General features: G+C 33.3%; 2 protein-coding genes and 1 long non-coding RNA gene across 3 annotated transcripts; all 3 read left to right on the forward strand.

Moving 5' to 3' along the window:
• Positions 1 to 1140: 1140 nt before the first annotated feature.
• LOC146924551 (protein argonaute 4-like) lies at positions 1141 to 7039 on the forward strand. Its single transcript, XM_085710649.1, has 21 exons — positions 1141 to 1187; positions 1296 to 1433; positions 1534 to 1739; positions 1824 to 2021; positions 2102 to 2238; positions 2322 to 2419; positions 2536 to 2633; positions 2740 to 2905; positions 3109 to 3225; positions 3300 to 3407; positions 3902 to 3964; positions 4067 to 4180; positions 4258 to 4420; positions 4520 to 4632; positions 4748 to 4885; positions 5009 to 5139; positions 5426 to 5491; positions 5589 to 5652; positions 5736 to 5847; positions 5936 to 6009; positions 6433 to 7039. Exons 2-21 carry the CDS (start codon positions 1305 to 1307, stop codon positions 6529 to 6531), a joined length of 2394 nt encoding a protein of 797 aa, XP_085566775.1. The 5' UTR covers positions 1141 to 1187; positions 1296 to 1304; the 3' UTR covers positions 6532 to 7039.
• Positions 7040 to 10029: 2990 nt separating this feature from the next.
• Positions 10030 to 12136, forward strand: LOC146924552 (uncharacterized). Its single transcript, XR_015010977.1, has 2 exons — positions 10030 to 10094; positions 11759 to 12136. It is a non-coding gene; the product is annotated as an uncharacterized LOC146924552 (long non-coding RNA).
• A 1106-nt stretch (positions 12137 to 13242) lies between these two features.
• On the forward strand, positions 13243 to 19983 carry LOC146924553 (protein argonaute 4-like). The gene is made up of 23 exons (XM_085710648.1): positions 13243 to 13557; positions 14089 to 14301; positions 14397 to 14602; positions 14688 to 14885; positions 14966 to 15102; positions 15186 to 15283; positions 15399 to 15496; positions 15603 to 15768; positions 15972 to 16088; positions 16163 to 16270; positions 16764 to 16826; positions 16916 to 17029; positions 17107 to 17272; positions 17361 to 17473; positions 17586 to 17723; positions 17841 to 17989; positions 18163 to 18228; positions 18391 to 18454; positions 18539 to 18650; positions 18742 to 18815; positions 19236 to 19330; positions 19450 to 19481; positions 19566 to 19983. The coding sequence occupies exons 2-23, from the start codon at positions 14092 to 14094 to the stop codon at positions 19730 to 19732; spliced, it is 2691 nt and encodes an 896-aa protein (XP_085566774.1). The 5' UTR covers positions 13243 to 13557; positions 14089 to 14091; the 3' UTR covers positions 19733 to 19983.
• Positions 19984 to 20835: the final 852 nt, after the last annotated feature.

Here is a 20835-nt window from a genome sequence, read left to right on the forward strand (position 1 = left end):
TCAATGAACACTTTTTTTTAAAAAAAAAAAAAAGTGAACTTTTTTAATGAACACAGGGTAGAAAACCATTAATTAGATTTTTTTTTAATTAATTTTTCATTTTTCCAGAATTTTTTAATATTTTCAGAATTTTTTAATCTTTTTTATTTTTTTTCAGAATTTTTCATTTTATTAGATTATTTTATTTTTTAATCATTTTTTATTTTTATTTATTTTTCCAGAATTTTTAAATTTTTTTTCCGTATTTTTTCAATTTTTTTCATTTTTATTAATTTTTCAATTTTCCAGATTTTTTTTATTAATTTTTCATTTTTCCAGAACTTTTTTAATATTTTCAGAATTTTTTTTCAATTTTTTTATTAATTTTTCAATTTTCCTGATTTTTAAAATATTTTTAATTAGATTTTTTATTTATTTAATTAAAAAATTATTAAGTGGCTTTTTTTATTTTTTTTAATTTAATAATTACCCATGTGGCATGCCACATGGGCATTGACCATTCAAAATTGGTAAAAAGGACCAAAATCGCAATGGGGCTAAAACATAGGGGGCCAAAATTGTGGTTTTCATACATGGGGGGCCAAAATCGCAACGTTTTGAAAGTTAGGGGGGGAAAAGTACCCTTTAGCCTAATAAAAAAAGTGTGAGTGGGTACAATTTGTTAGCTTCCGAAGGAAGCCAAATCAACATTCATATTTGTCTAACTTTACAACTAAAAGTAATAACTTTTTATTGAAAAACATCAATTATTTATTGGAAAATTATGTATTTAATACAAAATACACAAGTTCCAAGACAAATTTACAATTTTAAATTTCTTAACACATGCAAATTTGCACACGATAGAAAACCATTTATATTTATTATTATTATTATTATTATTATTATTATTAAGAAAACTAAACGTTTTGTAACCACTGCAAGAAAATTAAACATTTGAAGAGGAAAATGAGATATTTTGACAGTGTAAGCGTTAAGTTAGCATATTATTACTGTGTCTACTAAAGAAGTTGGTTTCGGTTCAACTTCAACTTCTTTGTTAAGTTTCCGTTTTGCAATTGAAGGTTAGCTACCAATCATATTCATCATGATATCACACACACTTACTATAAATAGAATCATGCTATCTTTACTCTTTTCATTCTCTTTGGTTACTTCACACTCAGTAGGAACAAAACACAAGTTTGGTTAGTTCAAACTCTACTTTTATTCTTCTTCCTTCTTTTTTTTGTTTTCCTTTGTAATGTGGTAATATTCATGTAGTTTTTTCTTACCTTTGCATGATTTTTGGTTAGTTCAAACCGATGAAGATAGAACAGGAGGTTCCAATGGCTAGACGTGGCCTAGGGTCGAAGGGAACTAAACTGCCTTTGTTAACAAATCACTTTGAAGTGAATGTTGCTAACACTGATGTGATTTTCTTTCAGTACAATGTATGTTTTGTATTTCATGATTCAGTTGTTTTCTTGCTAACATTTGTGTGTTAATTTTTTTGTTAAGTGTTGGTTCACTTCATACTATGTATTTGTGCAGGTTGCTTTGTTTTATGAAGATGGACGCCCTGTTGAAGGGAAAGGCGCTGGGAGGAAGATACTTGACAATGTTCAAAAAACATATGTTTCTGAGCTTAATGGAAAAGACCTTGCTTATGACGGCGAGAAGACTCTGTTCACAATCGGCTCTCTAGCTCATAAGAAGCTTGAGTTCACTGTTGTTGTTGAAGATGTCACTTCAAACAGGTTGAAACGTGTGGATGTTGGTTTTTGAAATTGGTGTTGTTCATGGTTTTTTATGTTTCTGATATTTAACTTTGCCTTTTATAGGAACAATGCGAACACCAGCCCTGATAAGAAGAGGATAAGAAAATCATACCGTTCGAAGACTTATAAAGTTGAAATCAGCCTTGCTTCGAAAATTCCTCTGCAGGCCATTGCCGATGCCTTAAAGGGGCATGCAACTGAGAGTTATCAAGAAGCCATTAGGGTTCTTGATATTATCTTGAGACAACATGCTGCTAAACAGTGCGTGCTTTCATAACTATGTGTATTTTTTATGTAATATAGAATAACAACAGTCAAATTTTTTGTAATATCGATTGCAGGGGCTGTCTGCTTGTGCGCCAAAATTTCTTTCACGATGACCCAAATAATTTCAATGATGTTGGAGGTGGTGTACTTAGTTGCAAAGGGCTGCATTCCAGTTTCAGAACCACACAAAGTGGATTGTCTCTGAACATAGGTTTAATCGTGATGCCTTTGTTGTCTATATTCTCATCTGAATAATAATTTGTCACTATTCCTTTTTTCATTCCATTTGTTCAGATGTGTCCACAACTATGGTTGTCCGTCCTGGGCCTGTCTGTGACTTCTTGATGGCAAATCAAAATGTGAGAGAACGTTCCAGACTTGACTGGAATAAGGTAACCAAATTTTCAGAAGACTTGTTTGTTTTGCTAATTGTTCCTTAACCATTTGTTATGCTCAACTGTTCTTCAACTAAATCAAGGCCTGATCCCTTGTATATTTTACTGTGTAGGCTAAAAGGACTCTGAAGAATTTGAGGATCACAGCTAGCCCATCTAACCAAGAGTACAAGATAACCGGGCTGAGTGAATTGCCGTGCAAAGACCAGCTGTAATTTTTATATCCCATTTTGTGTTGATACCTGTTGATGTGATCCATTTATAGTTTCCTTAATAACATGATGAATATTGTTATAATGAAGATGCGGGTATTGCAGGTTTATCATGAAGAAGAGAGGTGCTGTGGCTGGAGAGGATGATACAGAAGAGATCTCGGTTTATGATTATTTCGTTCATCGGCGAAAAATTCCTCTAGAGTACTCTGCTGATCTTCCATGTATTAATGTTGGGAAGCCAAAACGACCCACTTATATCCCAATTGAGGTAGATTAGCTGCTTTATTTTAGTTCAGTACTAACTTCAGAATGTGTATTTGCTTAAAGTTTTTCCAATCTCACAAAGTCTCTCATGCACTCTAGAGATATATAAATAGCTCACAGCTATATTGTTAAGATTAACAATTCATCATCTCAAGAGCTAATGAATGAAGTCACAAACTTATGTTCCTCTTGATTTGTTTTACTTAGTTTTGCTCGTTGATATCCCTGCAACGATACACCAAAGCTCTCTCCACATCTCAACGATCCTCCCTTGTGGAAAAGTCGAGGCAGAAGCCTGTAGAACGGATGAGGGTCTTGTCTAATGTGAGTCTCTTTTATAAACATAATGAATTGTCATCTGAATGTCACTTCACTGAATATTATTTTCTGGTTTACAGGCGTTGAAAGCAAGCAACTATGGCTCTGAACCCATGCTACGTAACTGTGGCATTTCAATAACGTCCGATTTCACGCAAGTTGATGGGAGGGTTTTGCAGGCTCCAAGGGTATTGTTACTTTATCACCGTTTTCAATAAAAACCCACAATTAAGCTCTTATTATGCCAAGCAATTGAATAATCACCATTTTTTTGCATGCTTAACATCATTTTTAAAATTTACATGTGTTCCCTTAACTTCTCTTGATGATTGAAAAAGAAACATTTGCCAAATTACTTTTTAAAGAAATTTTTCTGTTCCTGTCTGATAGTTATAGTAACCAACATGGCAGTGCTGTGGTCAATGCTTTTCACCACTACCTCTTTTATTATTTTGTGAATTTAATGTTGTCCAACAAAGCATTATACTGTTAGGATTCACTCAAATTTTATTCAATATCAGTGTGCTGAATGTGCTGCTAGGATTGCTTGTTGTTTTGCATATATTGTTGTGCATGCTCTTTTGTGAGCTGATGTTTTACTTTCTGACTGATGATAGTTCACTTAATTGCGAATTATTTGCTTTACTTTCTGACATGTAATTACCTTTATTGAGTTATACAGTTGATGTTTGGGAATGGCGAAGATTTCAATCCCAGGAACGGGAGGTGGAACTTCAATAATAAGGTACTCATGTCAAATTTGAGCAACACTTTTATTTATATTTTGTTGATGGTTTTCATCAAAAACATTTTTTTTCTTCTTCTAATGATTTAATATTGTTTCCAGAAAATTGTGGAACCTGTTAACTTAGAAAATTGGTCTGTGGTAAACTTTTCTGCTCGCTGTGATGTGCGAGGACTTGTAAGGGATCTGATAAAATGTGGAGGAATGAAAGGAATTGTAAGTTCTGTTACAGCATATCTTCTGAAACGTAGAAAAAGGTACTAACTTTATTATTTCCCGTTTGCTTTTGGCAGCTTGTCGAACAACCTAAAGATGTAATTGAAGAAAATCGTCAGTTTAGAGGAGAACCACCTGTGTTTAGAGTTGAGAAGATGTTCGCGGATGTGTTAAAACTCTCAAAGCGTCCTAGCTTTCTGCTTTGTCTGCTTCCTGAGAGGAAGAACTCTGATCTTTATGGTTAATTCCTTGATATATTTCCATGTTCTATTTACTTATTTTTAATGCATTTGTTAAATGCCCTTATTAATAAAGTTAATTGGAAATTTACATGTTAAGGTCCATGGAAGAAGAAGAATCTTGCGGAGTTTGGAATTGTTACCCAGTGCATAGCTCCTACCAGGGTGAACGACCAGTATCTGACCAATGTTTTGCTGAAGATCAATGCAAAGGTATATTAAGTCTTCCTTTTGTTTCTTTTAATGTTTTTATCATCTTTTTTGCACTTTGTCATCATTCATTTCCTTTCGTACTCAAATTGAAGTTTTTTTTTTTTTTCTTTTGTAGCTTGGTGGGACAAATTCTTGGTTAGGCGTTGAACACTCTCGATCCATCCCTATTGTGTCGAAAGTTCCTACTCTCATTTTGGGCATGGATGTTTCTCATGGTTCACCTTGGCAATCTGACATTCCTTCAATTGCTGCGGTAATAAAAGTTCTTACTGTGTGTGCTTTTGAAAATATGTCTCAAGGTGCTATTTTATGGGTTCGGTCTAAATTTCACCGTTAATGTTTTTTATTTTTCCCATGTAAATGCTTAAATTTGTAGGTTGTTAGCTCGAGGCAATGGCCCCTGATATCTAAATATAGGGCGTGTGTTCGAACTCAGGATCCGAAGGAAGAGATGATTAACAATCTGTTCAAGCCAGTGTCTGATAGTAAAGACGAAGGAATTATAAGGTTTATTTATTTTTGATTCCCAAGTTTTTCCTTGAAATCAATTCACGACGAGTAATTGCTCCCCATATTTTTTTGCACATCGATAAGGTCTAATATTCAAAGATAAATTGCAAGCAAGAATCCTAATTTTTTTAACTGACTTTTCTGTGTGAAAAAAAGATCAAAGTTTTTATTGTTGTATAGCACACTCATCTTCTCATGAACTATCCTGAAGCAGTTTTGGATGAGTATAGCAGTTTTCAGTTGATGGCTTATTTATTATGGGAATTGGTTTTACGATATGCAGGGAAGTTTTGCTTGATTTCTTTCATAGTTCTAAGAAGAGACGACCAGACAATATCATCATTTTCAGGTTAACTTACTTTCCCTATTTTCTACCATCATAATTGATGTTATTGTAGTTGGTTTATTGCTACTAGCATGTATGCTTATAATTAATGTTATTGTAGGGATGGTGTTAGTGAGTCTCAGTTCAACCAAGTTTTGAACGTTGAACTCAGCCAAATCATCGAGGTTCTTAAATTGATCAAATTTGCATTAAATATATATTTTTTTCTTTTTCTTCTTGGGTTCATTCATAATCTTTCAAGTTTTAGGCTTGTAAATTTCTTGATGAAACTTGGAACCCCAAGTTTATGGTGATTGTAGCCCAGAAGAATCATCATACAAAATTCTTCCAACCTCGATCTCCAGACAATGTGCCACCTGGTAATCAGCTTGTTTTGAAGTTTGTCATAGTTCCATTACTTAATATATAAAATTGGTTTCGTCTAGCTCCCTCTTTTTGGTATTGCAGGAACTGTTGTGGACAGCAAAATTTGTCATCCTAGGAATTATGATTTCTACATGTGTGCTCATGCAGGAATGATTGTGAGTATCTTTGACTCTTTTTCTGATGATGTTCATTCCAGTTGAGCTTGCTTTTTGAAGTTGCATCGCTCTTTTTCTCTGATCAAATGTGTGCTCATCACTCTTGTTGAAGTTCCTACATGTGTGCTCATCCTAGGAATATATGATCTTTTCATTCGGTGCCTCTTCAGTTTTGTTATATGTCTGGGGGTATTCATTTGAGTTCCAATGTAGTCTTTTATACTTTATGTGAACGTTATTGTTTGATCTACTGCTTGATTCATTCAGTTATTACTTCTATATGTTTGTGATTGTGTTATATGCCTTTTGCTCAAGGTAATAATGTGAATGTAAAAATTCTTAACCTTCTTTTCTTGCATTCTTTCATAAAGTTTTATAGCAAGCATGTACTTATCTTAGTTATCAATCAAAATATGTTTGCAGGGTACAAGCAGGCCAACACATTATCATGTTCTTTTGGATGAGATTGGTTTTTCTCCAGATGATTTACAGGAGCTTGTGCACTCTCTGTCTTATGTGTAAGTTTACATTTGGATTTGATTTCTTTGAACTTATGTTTCTGTCATTCTGATATTCGAAGAAATCTATTGAAGTAAACAATGTAGCATCTTATCAAAATTTTGTTTTACTCCAATATGCTATGCACACTTGGCTGCTTCTCAAGTTGGACAGTTCATGAAATTTGAAGATAGGTCCGAAGCTTCCTCGAGCCATGGTGGTATCAATGCCTCCCACATCCCACAGTTGCCCAAGTTACATGAGAATGTCTGGAATTCCATGTTTTTTGTCTGAGTTAATGAAGTTATGATCAAAACTAGTTATTTTCTTGCACAATAAAACTTATTTAGTGTCAGTGGTAAACTCGATGCCTGTTTGCTGCCTTTGCTGAAAGGTTTTTGAGTACCTGTTGACATTTCGGATGAAGGTTAATAAATATATTTTGCTGAAAGGTCCCAAGTACTTCTTGACACGCACTTTATGACGTGTTCCTTTTGATGAATGAATGAGAATGTTTATTTATGTTTTGCTAGAGGCTTTTCTACATTATCTATGTTTTATTTTTATTTTGATTACATGATGTTGGCAAAAATGGTAATCAAATTCGAGTGTTTAGTTGTAGGATTCGAACAGTATTAGCTAGACTAGTTTCGGTGTTGGTGTAGATATTTTTAACCTTTTTTGCAAGTAAACGAGAGAATTTATTTTGGAAGTAAATGAATTAGGTGCTGTCACGTTAGTTTATCTCTAAATTTCATTTTTTTCCCGATTATATTAAGTAAATTATTATTTAGTAATACTGGTACAGTCGAGTCCATTATTACTATCTTAAGATGTAGTCTTCTGTAGTCTGGTTGGGAGTATTGCTGTATTTTTAGAGGAAGTAAGATTAATTCATTTCATCTGTGATCGAATGATCAAGAAAGAACCGTACATTATAAAAATCATGGGAACTAGTATTAGGATAAGGAGGCTCTAGCAAAGGCTATGAGCGACCATATTGACTTGTCTCTGAACAAACACAACCTTGTAATCAGTGTTCTCACAACGGCATTTAGACACTATTCCTCCTAATTCATATGGTATGATAGAAGAAGAATTGATGGCATTTACAGCATAGTTACTATCACTTTCAAATCTAACTTGAGGAATAGAGATAGAGTGAGCTATGTGCAGTGCCTTTACTATTCCAATAGCTTCGGCTTCTTTAACTGTGACTTTAGTTGCTGACCAGGCTGTGCTGGTGAAGATGAATTGTCCGGTGTGATCCTTGAAACAAAGGCCTATACCCTTGACAAAATTATTAGAGAAGAAGGCAAAATCCACGTTACATTTGGTGTAGTCTTGAGGGGGTTTCAACCATCTGTGTTCTGTGGCATGTTTTCATATGTTGTTACATTCTTGGAATGGCAAAGTTCAAGCATTTTTATTTGTTGTTTTACAATGATTAATACTTTTGAAAGATTTATTTGTGTCTGAAATTGAATGGACCATTTTACATTATATATAAACCTTAATTTTTGTTAGCAATTAATACTCCACATCAATTCATTATATAAACCTTAATTTCTTGGTTCTTTGATGCATGAATGTAACACCACATAAAGATTACATTAGCTACTATACTTACTCGTACTATGTGGTGCATTTTGACTCACACTTTAACTTTAGTGAAGGAATTAAACTATAAACAGCACCAGCTGCAAAAAATGAAAAACTGCAAAATTGAAAAACATAATCAACACAGTTTAGTCAACATACCTGCATGAAGCTCTAGTCATGGAACAAAGACCTGAGTGTGATGAAGAAAGAATGAAGATGAACAAAGACTACTGTGATGAATGATGAAACAAAATATTCAACAATAAATCCCAATCTTCCTTCTGTTTTTTATTTTTAATTTATTACTTTTAATATTCTAGGTTTTTATTTATTATATATCAATGACTAATTACATGAATGGTAGACAAACAAGAAGGTCCTCGTAAACACAACATTCATGACCTAAGAGCCATGACATTGCTATGCATGACCCTTGCACTATGTAGAAGGACAATAGCCTCTGATGCTAGAAAGCCAGAAGTGTCAAATGTAAATGATATAAACTATTATGTATAAGTACTATTATCAAATAATAGTCTTTATTCTCAAACTTTATTGGATTATTGGATCGGAACAAGTAATCCGTGGAGTAACCTAAACCTGATCTATGTTTCAGTTGTGTTATTATCTTGTTGCTTATTTTTTTTTCCTTTTTTTTGACCGAGTCAATCCTGACCCATTGTATTTGGTAAAAGACGGGTTATAAGATCGGATCGAGTCTTGTAGACCCTTTACCCTAACGGATAATCTCTCTTCAACTTCTTGTGTGTGTTTGGTTTTGCGGCAAAGACAATTGAGTTTGATAGAATTGATTTTAGTTAAATGTAGTTTGACGAAATTGATTTATATTTGGATACACCAACATAAAAGTGATTCTTATGAGTTAATGATGTTTGGATAGTTTGAATCAAATTTGATTTTGAACGTGTAATGACCAAATGTCTTGGGGTATAATTGGAATAACAAGAAAACAGCCCACAGTCTCTCTGCGAAACCCCCTATTTTCTTTATATATAGTATATTATTATTATTATTAGCAAAAAGACGGGCGCTCACATGTCCGTCTTTCTGCTCTTTTTTATTGTGCGAATAGCGAATACGTGTAGATTATCAACGATATTTTATAGAAATTTGCATGTAAATTACGAACAATATTTTATATAAATTTTTCAATATAGATTAAAATCGTAGGTATAAATATTTGTGATTTTCAAATGTAACAAACTCAACAAACCATATTTATCTTTTTCAATGACAACAATAATATAACAAATATAAAATTCTTATATTTTTTTTAATAACATCAACAATATAACATTATTATAAGAAAATTTGTTTAAAGAGGGTATAATTGGATTAACAAAGAAGGCAGACCAAAAGCTTTTTAAAAGAGACTATTTTCTTTATATATATATAGTACAAATATAGATTATTAATTATTGTTATTATTAAGAAAACTAAACGTTTTGTAACGAATATGCAAGAAAAGTAAACATTTTAAGAGGAAAATGAGATATATTCTGACAGTGTAAGCGTTAAGCTAGCATATTATTACTAAAGAAGTTGGTTTCGCTTCAACTTCAACTTCTTTGTTAAGTTACCAATCATATTGATCATGATATATAACTTGCTATAAATAGAATGATGCTATCTTTCTCTTTAACCAAACACTTTAATACTAGGATCTTTTTTTTGGTCTTAGATTGCATATTTTGTTCAAGTCTAAGATTAGGACATTGTAAGTTAGATGTACATACCGACTGTTCAAGAGAACGCACATCTCCGGAGCCTGTGACCCGAAAATATCTAGGATAAATATTGAACACTGAGAAACTATTGGAAGTACCATTGAAGACTTTAGTCACTTCTGAAGACGTGGGAAGATCCTGTTCCTGTATTGTTAATTCATATTTCACTACTCTTTTTATTCTCTTTGGTTACTTCACAGTCACACTGTTTTTCTTTTCAGCAAGAACAAAACACAAGTAAGTTTGGTTAGTTCAAAATCTATTTCTTTTTCCTTTATTTTATGATGCTTCTTTGTTTTCTGTTTCATTTTTGTAATGTGGTAATGTTCATGTAGTTTTTTCTTAACTTTGCATGTTTTTTTTTGAGCCATTTTTTGTTATCATGCTTTTGAGGTTTTGGATTCTTTTTGTTTGATGTTTCACTCATGTTTTATGTAATGAGTCATAGAGCTGGAAGGGGTAATATGGGAAAAAGGAATATGGACCCTTATATATAAGATAAATCCAAGGAAATAAGGCATGGAAAAATATGTGATGAAACTCTTCTTCTCTCTCTGATTCTCTAGTTCTCTCTTATTCCTTGTACTCTTTCTTCAAGTTCTTCTTTCTATTGTTATTTTACTTGCAAATTGGTTGTTATTCGTCCTTAGTTTATACACTGGGAGTTGAATTGATTGTTCATATTCTATACAATAGCAACAATTATCTCTGTTACAATTTGATCCATTACATTTTATGTTTTCTGATGTTTAAGGTTTTCAGTTAATGTAGTTTTTGTTTTCTTAACTTTACATGTGTTTTTGTTTTGTTTGATCGTTTGTATTTTTTCAACATTTTCTTGTGCCATTTTAGCTTCTAAACTGAGTTTAATTTCACACTGTGAACCTTATTTGCTTTTCATTTGGTATGATATTTGCGCTTTACTCTTTACATAGCCCTATGTTTTCGAAAATATTGTCTGGTATGTAAGGATTTTTTAGAGTTATTCTTTGACTTTAGGGTTTGGCTTTGTCGCATGTGCTTCACTTGAAGACTTCATGGCAGTTATGGTTCCTAACAAGTAGCTTATGTACTTCCTTAATACTTGAGATTATTGTTTAAGATATTTTCACTACTTCAACTAGAACAGTTTGCATAAAAGAATCATGTCCCTTCCTGTTTATGAATTATCCTTCATTTTATTGAAATTTATTGGACTTTCTAATTGTAAAAAAGCTATAAGGCTTTTTTTTTTTTTTTTTTTTTTATAGATTTTGTTTTCCACAAGTCTTTTTGTAGAACTCTTTCTATAAAGCTATAAAGTTGTTAATGTCTTTGTAGAACCCTTTCATTTTTCTACTCAATATTTATATTTTTTGTTTTATTCTATAAAGGTATAAGGCTGTTATTGTCTTTGTAGAACTCTTTAATTTTTCTAGAAGATAACTTTTAATGGAAAGGAAGCTAACTGTGTCAATGGTTTGAGTCAATTGGTTGATACTAACGCACGTACTGATATATACATATATACGTTTTTGGCTCCAGTTTCTTTGATATCCTAAGTTTGTTAAAAATAATAATTCACTATACTGTGTATTGTTAGTTTGTAATTCAAACCATTTTCTATGTTTGTTTAGTTAGTTAGGGTTAGTTACTTGTCTCTAAAGTAACTAACTGTTTTCCTATATTTTAGCTAATTTTGTCACACCTTCACTTGTTACTTGGTGTGCAAGTATTAGAGGAACATCCTTGTATATATATATATTGTTTCCTCAATGAATAAAGCTAATGCAATTTCATAATTCACTTTCTCTTAATCTCTCAATCCCTCATTCTCCTTTTCTCATTCTATAACCGTTTCTTCTCAAGTTACAAACCCTAATCATATTGTTTCCCCTAACATGTATAAGATGATTATTTAGGAGACTATTGAAGGAGGTGATTCAAACAATAAGGACGATGCAGGTGTGATTGATTCATGACAGACTCCAAGAAGTAAATTAGTGAGAAAAAGATCTGCAGAAAGTTTGATCCGGCGACTGTTGTTGAACATGATGGAAGCGAAGCGATGCATCCACTGCTAACCTAAGAGTCCAAAAATGTCATGTATCAAGATTAAAGATTCAAAGTGATTATGGAGCATGATTTGACAATATCTCTTATTATTTCCTGTCTTAAATGGAATCATTTCGGCTATCTAATGCTTTGTTGTATTTTATCAGTTTCCTATTATTTCATCTGATTTCCTTTAAGGTCTGTCATAATTTATCTGAATTATGTAAGTGTTGATATACCAGTCACTGTTTTGGATCCAAATATGTATTTGCAACTTTTTTTGGATTGGTTTTAATTAAGTATATTTTGTTTTTAAGCTTGAATCTTATGGATTGACTTGAATATGTGGATTCCATTTCTATCAATACATGGCTGGCATTTACTTGGCGTGCATCGTAAATCAGTTCAAATTTGGCTATTTTTCTTCTTTCTAAAACTAAAATGAAATTTTAGTAAAATTTAAATACCATTGAATGATATACGAATTTTATTCCGAAATTGTATCTCTTATAATCTCATTGGTACAAAAAAAAGTTAACTATAATCTTGAATCAATACATGGTTGGCATTTACTTGATGTGCATCGTAAATAAGTTCAGATGTGGCTATTTTTCTTCTTTCTAAAACTAAAATGAAAAATTTAGTAAAATTTAAATACCATCGAATGATATACGAATTTTATTCCGATATTGTATCTCTTATGATCTCATTGGTGTTTATTGATAGACTGTGCATTTCACGGGTCAAACAATCATTAATTGATTTTTATTATGGTCGACAGGACCCGTGCGTCATACGAGTCGAAAGTCTAGTATTTATAAATGACTAATGACACATGAATGGAAAACAAACAGACAACCTTTGTAAACACAACATTCACAAACTTAGAAGAGGTTGGAAGTTGAAGTTGTAACAAAAATTGGAATCCCCACTAAAATAATTTATGTTCACCCACTTTTTTTTTCCTCTCTCTCTTATTTCGTGTCTTTTTTAATCTAATGTGCAGGAAGGGATCCGATTCGCAAATGTGGAGTGAGTGTTTGTAAACAAAAAACGTGGAGTTAGTGAGCACTATTTGTTAGGAGGAAGCCAAATCAACATTCACATTTGTCTAACTTTACAAGTATCTCTCACTTTTTTCACACGTATATTAAAAAAAGTGGTTAGTAAATTTAATGTATCCATCTTATTGTAATGTCTAACTTTTAACTTTTTAGTATATTTAAAAAAAATTATTGTATCAATATTAATAAGAAATATATTTGTAACCCAAAAAAAAAAAATTAAGAAATATGTTTGAGAAAAAATAATAAATGCACATAATAAACTGCATAAAAGCTTTATATTTATGAAAATAAAAATCTTCAAAAGGAGATTGTATCGGAGATAGTAATGTCGAGAAGTGAAATGCTTATTAAGAAAACTAAACGTTTTGTAACCAATGCAAGAAAAGTAAACATTTGAAGAGGCAAATGTGATATTATTATTGTGTTTCGCTTCAACTTTAACTTCTTTGTTAAGTTACCAATCATATTCATCATGATATCACTTATTATTATAAATTGAATGATGCTATCTTTCTCTTTAACCAAACACTTTACTCTTTTCATTCTCTTTGTTTACTTCAAACTCTTTTTCCTTTCAGCAAGAACAAAACATAAGTTTGGTTAGTTCAAACTTTTCTTCTCTTCTTCATAGCTCTTTTATTTTTTTGTGTGATGATACTTGTTTTCTGTTTTATTTTGTAATGTGGCAATGTTCATGTAGTTTTTTCTTAACTTTGCATGTTTGTTTGATCCAGCATTTTTTTTGCTGTGCTTTTGGATTCTCTTTGTGTGATGTTTCACTCTTATGTTTTCTGTAATGTTTAGGTTTACAGTTAATGTAGTTTTTCTCTTTTTGATTTTTTTTTCCTTAAATTTACATGTGTTTTTTGTTTGTTTGATCATTTGTATTTTTTCAGCATTTTCTTGTTGTGCTTTTTTGGTTCTAAATGAGTTTTATTTCACAATGTGAACCTTATTTGCTTTAAATTTGGTGTGATATTTGCGCTTTACTCTTTATGTTGCCCTACGTGTGTGTGGTGGATCTTGTGTTATTCTTTGACTTTAGGGTTTTCACATCACTGCTTCATGCTTTTGGGGTTTTGCACCTACTATTTGTTATATGCTTTTGAGTTTTTGTGATATTTATCCAGGATATGAGTTCACAAGAGAACAAAGACGGTTTGCCCCCACCACCTCCCATTGTTCCACCTAAGACAGAACAGGAGCTTGCAAAGAAGAAGCTTCCTACTAAGACTCCAATGGCTAGGCGTGGCTTAGGGACGAAGGGAACTAAACTGCAATTGTTAACAAATCACTTCAAAGTGAATGTTGCTAACACTGATGGGGTTTTCTTTCAGTACAGTGTATGTTTTGTATTTCATGATTCAGTTGTTTTCTTGCTAACATTTGTGTGTTAATTTTTTTGTTAAGTGTTGGTTCATACTACGTATTTGTGCAGGTTGCTTTGTTTTATGATGACGGACGCCCTGTTGAAGGGAAAGGTGCCGGGAGGAAGATACTTGACAAAGTTCAAGAAACATATGATTCCGAGCTTAATGGAAAAGACATTGCTTATGACGGAGAGAAGACTCTGTTCACAATTGGCTCTCTAGATCAGAACAAGCTCGAGCTCACTGTTGTTGTTGAAGAAGTCACTTCAAACAGGTTGAAATGTGTGGATGTTGGTTTCTGAAATTGGTGTTTCACATGGTTTTTTTATGTTCCTGATATTTAACCTTGCCTTTTATAGGAACAATGCGAACACCAGCCCTGATCAGAAGAGGATAAAAAAATCATACCGTTCGAAGACTTATAAAGTTGAAATCAACTTTGCTTCGAAAATTCCTCTGGAGGCCATTGCCAATGCCTTAAAGGGGCATGAAACTGAGAATTATCAAGAAGCCATTAGGGTTCTTGATATTATCTTGAGACAACATGCTGCCAAACAGTGCGTGCTTTCATTACTACATGTATTTTTTATGTAATATAGAATAAAAACAGTCAAAATCTTTGTAATATCGATTGCAGGGGCTGTCTGCTTGTGCGCCAAAATTTCTTTCACGACAACCCAAATAATTTCAATGATGTTGGAGGTGGTGTACTTAGTTGCAAAGGGCTGCATTCCAGCTTCAGAGCCACACAAAGTGGATTGTCTCTGAACATAGGTTTGATCGTGATGCCTATGTTGTCTATATTCTCATCTGAATAATAATTTGTCACATTTCTTTACTTCTTTCAATTTGTTTAGATGTGTCGACAACCATGATTGTACGTCCTGGGCCTGTGGTTGACTTCCTAATTGCCAATCAAAATGCGAGAAATCCTTTCAGTCTTGACTGGAATAAGGTAACCAAATTTTCCAAGACTTGTTTGTTTTGATAATTGTTCCTTAACCATTTGTTATGCTCAATTGTTCTTCAACTAAATCAAGGCCTGATCCCTTGTATATTTTACTGTGTAGGCTAAAAGGACCTTGAAGAATTTGAGAATCACAGCTAGCCCATCTAACCATGAGTACAAGATAACCGGGCTGAGTGAATTGCCGTGCAAAGACCAGCTGTAATTTTTATATCCCATTTTGTGTTGATACCTGTTGATGTCATCCATTTATAACTTCCGTAATAACATGATGAATATTGTTATAATGAAGATGCGGGTATTGTAGGTTTATCATGAAGAAGCGAGGTGCTGTGGCTGGAGAGGATGATACAGAAGAGATCTCGGTTTATGATTATTTCGTTCATCGGCGAAAAATTCCTCTAGAGTACTCTGCTGATCTTCCATGTATTAATGTTGGGAAGCCAAAACGACCTACTTATATACCAATTGAGGTAGATTAGCTGCTTTATTTTAGTTCAGTACTAACTTCAGAATGTGTATTTGCTTAAAGTTTTTCCAATCTCACAAAGTCTCTCATGCACTCTAGAGATATATAAATAGCTCACAGCTATATTGTTAAGATTAACAATTCATCATCTCAAGAGCTAATGAATGAAGTCACAAACTTATGTTCCTCTTGATTTGTTTTACTTAGTTTTGCTCGTTGATATCCCTGCAACGATACACGAAAGCCCTCACCACATCTCAACGATCCTCCCTTGTGGAAAAGTCGAGGCAGAAGCCTGTAGAACGGATGAGGGTCTTGTCTAATGTGAGTCTCTTTTATAAACATAATGAATTGTCATCTGAATGTCACTTCATTGAATATTATTTGCTGATTTACAGGGGTTGAAAACAAGCAACTATGGCTCTGAACCCATGCTACGTAACTGTGGCATTTCAATAACGTCCGATTTCACACAAGTTGATGGGAGGGTTTTGCAGGCTCCACGGGTATTGTTACTTTATCACCGTTTTCAAGAAAAAGCCACAATAAAGCTCTTGTTATGCAAAGTTATTTTCAGCAAATTGAATAATCACTTTCATTGAATGCTTAACCTCATTTTATAATTTACTTGTGTTCCCTTAAATTCTTTTGATTGAAAAAGAAACATTTGCCAAATTACTTTTTGAAGAAAATTTTCCGTTCCTGTTTGATAGTTATAGTAAGCTCACATGGCTGTGCCCAATGCTTTTCATAATCACCTCTTTTCTTATTTGGTGAGTTTAATGTTGTCCAACAATACATTAAACTGACAGGATTCACTCGAATTTTAATTGTTTCCTTTGTAGTAAGACCATCTGCAAGCTGAATGCATGTTCTCTTGTTTTACATATATTGTTGAGCATGATCCTTAGTGAGCTGATGTTTTACTTTCTGACCACTTAGTTGCGAAATATTTGCTATACTTGCAACTGATGGCATCTGACATGTAATTATCTACAGTTGAAGTTTGGGAATGACGAATATTTAAATCCAAGGAATGGGAGGTGGAACTTCAATTACAAGGTATTTGTGTCAAATCTGTGCTACATTTAGTTTTATGGTATTTGTCATCTTTAATATTTATTTTCTAATGATTTATATACTGTTCCCAGAAAGTCGAGCGTCATGTTCAAATAGTGAAATGGGCTGTGGTAAACTTTTCTGCACGTTGTGATCCGCGAAGACTTGTGGATTATCTGATAAGAATTGGAGAAACGAAAGGAATTGTAAGTTCTTTTACAGCATATTTACTGACAAGCATCAAAAGGGGCTAACTCTATTCTGTTTCGTTTGCTTTTGACAGATTCTTGCAGAACCTTTTGCCTTCTTTGAAGAAAATGATCAGTTTAGGCGTGCACCGCCTGTGGTCAGAGTTGAGAAAATGTTAGATCACGCTCAGTCTAAACTTCCTGGGGAACCTCAGTTTCTACTTTGTCTACTTCCTGAGAGGAAGAACTCTGATCTTTATGGTTAGTTCCTCGATATTCTTCCATGTTATATACTTTTTTCTAATGCAATTGTTTGATACCTTAATGTAAATAAATTTGATATGTGAAGGTCCATGGAAGAAGAAGAGTCTTGCAGAGCTTGGAGTCGTTACTCAGTGCTTGGCTCCTACCAAGGTGAACGACCAATATGTGACCAATGTTTTGCTGAAGATCAATGCAAAGGTATATTAACTATTCCTTCTGTTTCTTTTAATATTGTTATAATCTTTTTTTTACAATTTGTCATCAGCCATTTCCTTTCATACTCACATTGAAGGTTTTTATTCTTTTGTAGCTTGGAGGGATAAATTCTCTGTTAGACGTTGAAAACTCTAGATCCATCCCTATTGTGTCGAAAGTTCCTACTCTCATTTTGGGCATGGATGTTTCTCATGGTTCACCTGGGCAATCTGACATTCCTTCAATTGCTGCGGTAATAAAATTTCTTACTGTGTGTGCTTTTGAAGATATGTCTCTAAGGTGGTATTTTATGGGTTCACCGTTATCTACGTGTTTTTTATTTATCCCATATAAATGTCTAAATATGTAGGTCGTAAGCTCGAGGCAATGGCCCCTGATATCTAAATATAGGGCATGTGTCCGAACTCAGGGTTCGAAGGTTGAGATGGTTGAAAATCTGTTCAAGCCAGTGTCTGATAAGGAACATGAAGGAATTATAAAAGATGAAGGAATTATAAAGTATATTTATTTATTTTTTATTCCCAAGTTTTTCCTTAAAATTATTTCAGGACGACTAATAAGGTCTAATATTCAAAGATCATTGAACTATCCTAAAGCAGTGTTTTGGATGAGTTATAGCAGTTTTCAGTTGATGGCTTATTTATTTTGGGAATTGGTGTTATGATATGCAGGGAAGTTTTGCTTGATTTCTTTCATAGTTCTGGGAAGAGAAAACCAGAGAATATAATCATTTTCAGGTTTACTTTCCTAATTTTCTACCATAATTTTCTTCTACTTGTCAGTTGCAATGATTTTTATGATACTTTTTTGTTTTCATACCTATATAATTGATGTTATTGTAGTTGGTTTATTGCTACTAGTATGTATGCTTATAATTAATATAATTGATGTTATTGTAGGGATGGTGTTAGTGAGTCTCAGTTCAACCAAGTTTTGAACATTGAACTCAGCCAAATCATTGAGGTTCTTAAATTGATCAAATTTGCATTAAATATATATTGTTTTTTTTTTCCTTCTTGGGTTCATTCATAATCTTTCAAGTTTTAGGCTTGTAAATTTCTTGATGAAAAGTGGAACCCCAAGTTTATGGTGATTGTTGCCCAGAAGAATCATCATACAAAATTCTTCCAACCTCGATCTCCAGACAATGTGCCACCTGGTAATCAGCTTGTTTTGAAGTTTGTCATAGTTCCATTTTTTTATATATAAAATTTGTTTCATATCTAGCTAACCTCTTTTTGGTATTGCAGGAACTGTTGTGGACAGCAAAATTTGTCATCCTAGGAATTATGATTTCTACATGTGTGCTCATGCAGGAATGATTGTGAGTATCTTTGACTCTTTTTCTGATGTTCATTCCAGTTGAGCTTGCTTTTTGAAGTTGCATCGCTCTTTTTCTCTGATCAAATGTGTGCTCATCACTCTTTTTGAAGTTCCTACATGTGTGCTCATCCTAGGAATATATGATCTTTTCATTCGGTGCCTCTTCAGTTTTGTTATATATCTGGGGGTATTCATTTGAGTTCCAATGTAGTCTTTTATACTTTATGTGAACGTTATTGTTTGATCTACTGCTTGATTCATTCAGTTATTACTTCTATATGTTTGTGATTGTGTTATATGCCTTTTGCTCAAGGTAATAATGTGAATGTAAAAATTCTTAACCTTCTTTTCTTGCATTCTTTCATAAAATTTTATAGCAAGCTTGTACTTATCTTAGTTATCAATCAAAATATGTTTGCAGGGTACAAGCAGGCCAACACATTATCATGTTCTTTTGGATGAGATTGGTTTTTCTCCAGATGATTTACAGGAGCTTGTGCACTCTCTGTCTTATGTGTAAGTTTACATTTGGATTTGATTTCTTTGAACTTATGTTTCTGTCATTCTGATATTCGAAGAAATCTATTGAAGTAAACAATGTAGCATCTTATCAAAATTTTGTTTTATAACAACAGATATCAGCGGAGCACCACTGCCATCTCTGTTGGTAAGTTCTATCAGAGTTTATTAATTTTTTCATATATATATATATTGACTAATAGATTCTAATTAGTAATAAACTTGTTTGCAGTTGCTCCAATATGCTATGCACACTTGGCTGCTTCTCAAGTTGGACAGTTCATGAAATTTGAAGATAGGTCCGAAGCTTCCTCGAGCCAAGGTGGTATCAATGCCTCCCACATCCCACAGTTGCCCAAGTTACATGAGAATGTCTGGAATTCCATGTTTTTTGTCTGAGTTAATGAAGTAATGGTCCAAACTAGTTATTTTCTTGCACAATAAAACTTATTTAGTGTCAGTGGTAAACTTGATGCCTGTTTGCTGCCTTTGCTGAAAGGTTTTTGAGTACCTGTTGACATTTCGGATGAAGGTTAATAAATATATTTTGCTGAAAGGTCCCAAGTACTTCTTGACACGCACTTTATGATGTATTCCGTTTGATGAATGAATGATAATATTTATTTATGTTTTGCTAGAGGCTTTTTCTACACTATTCATGTTTTATTATTATTTTGATTATGTGATATTGTCAAAAATGGTAATCAAATTTGAGTGTTTAGTTGTAGGATTCGAACAGTATTAACTAGACTAGTTTCGGTGTTGGTTTAGATATTTTTAACCTTTTTTGCAAGTAAATGAGAGAATTTATTTTGGAAGTAAATGAATTAGGTGCCGTCACATAAGTTTATCTCTAAATTTCATATTTTTTTTCTTTCTGATTATATTAAGTAATACTGGTACAGTCGAGTCCAGTAGTATGTAGTCTGTGATCAAATGATCAAGAAAGAACTGTTATAAAAATCATGGGAACTAGTATTAGGATAAGGAGGCTCTAGCAAGGCTATGAGCGACCTTATTGAATTGTCTCCGAACAAACACAACCTTGTAATCGGTGTTCTCACTAAGGATTAAACGGCATTTAGACACTATTGCTCCTAATTCATTTGGTATGATAGAAGAAGAATTGATGGCATTTACAGCACAGTTACTATCACTTTCAAATCTAACTTGAGGAAAAGACATAGAATGAGCTATGTGCAGGGCCTTTAGTATTCCAATAGCTTCGGCTTCTTTAACCGTGACTTTACTTGCTGACCAGGCTGTGCTGGCGAAGATGAATTGTCCAGTTTGATCCTTGAAATAAAGGCCTATACCCTTGACAGAATTAATAGAGAAAAAGGCACAATCCACATTACCTTTGGTGTAGTCTTGACTCTTGAGGGGGTTTTAACCATCTGTGTTCTGTGGCATGTTGAGGTTGATTAGGGGCCGTCTGTTGTAATAATAGCTACTCGTGCAAATATTCTTTTGCCGCCAATAGGACGTTGGCCGCAGTAATC

Source organism: Medicago sativa, chromosome 5 (genome assembly GCF_051527215.1).
Source record: "Medicago sativa cultivar Bolivia chromosome 5, Bolivia_mono, whole genome shotgun sequence".
In the NCBI taxonomy this organism is placed as follows: Eukaryota; Viridiplantae; Streptophyta; class Magnoliopsida; order Fabales; family Fabaceae; genus Medicago; species Medicago sativa.

Coding starts and splice junctions, on each gene's coding strand:
- LOC146924551 (XM_085710649.1), top strand. CDS start 1,305: ATGAAGATAGAACAGGAGGTTCCAATGGCTAGACGTGGCCTAGGGTCG. Junction 4,421..4,519: donor GAAGAACTCTGATCTTTATG/GTTAATTCCTTG, acceptor TTACATGTTAAG/GTCCATGGAAGAAGAAGAAT. Junction 5,848..5,935: donor TCCAGACAATGTGCCACCTG/GTAATCAGCTTG, acceptor TTGGTATTGCAG/GAACTGTTGTGGACAGCAAA.
- LOC146924553 (XM_085710648.1), top strand. CDS start 14,092: ATGAGTTCACAAGAGAACAAAGACGGTTTGCCCCCACCACCTCCCATT. Junction 15,497..15,602: donor TTGCCGTGCAAAGACCAGCT/GTAATTTTTATA, acceptor CGGGTATTGTAG/GTTTATCATGAAGAAGCGAG. Junction 17,273..17,360: donor GAAGAACTCTGATCTTTATG/GTTAGTTCCTCG, acceptor TGATATGTGAAG/GTCCATGGAAGAAGAAGAGT.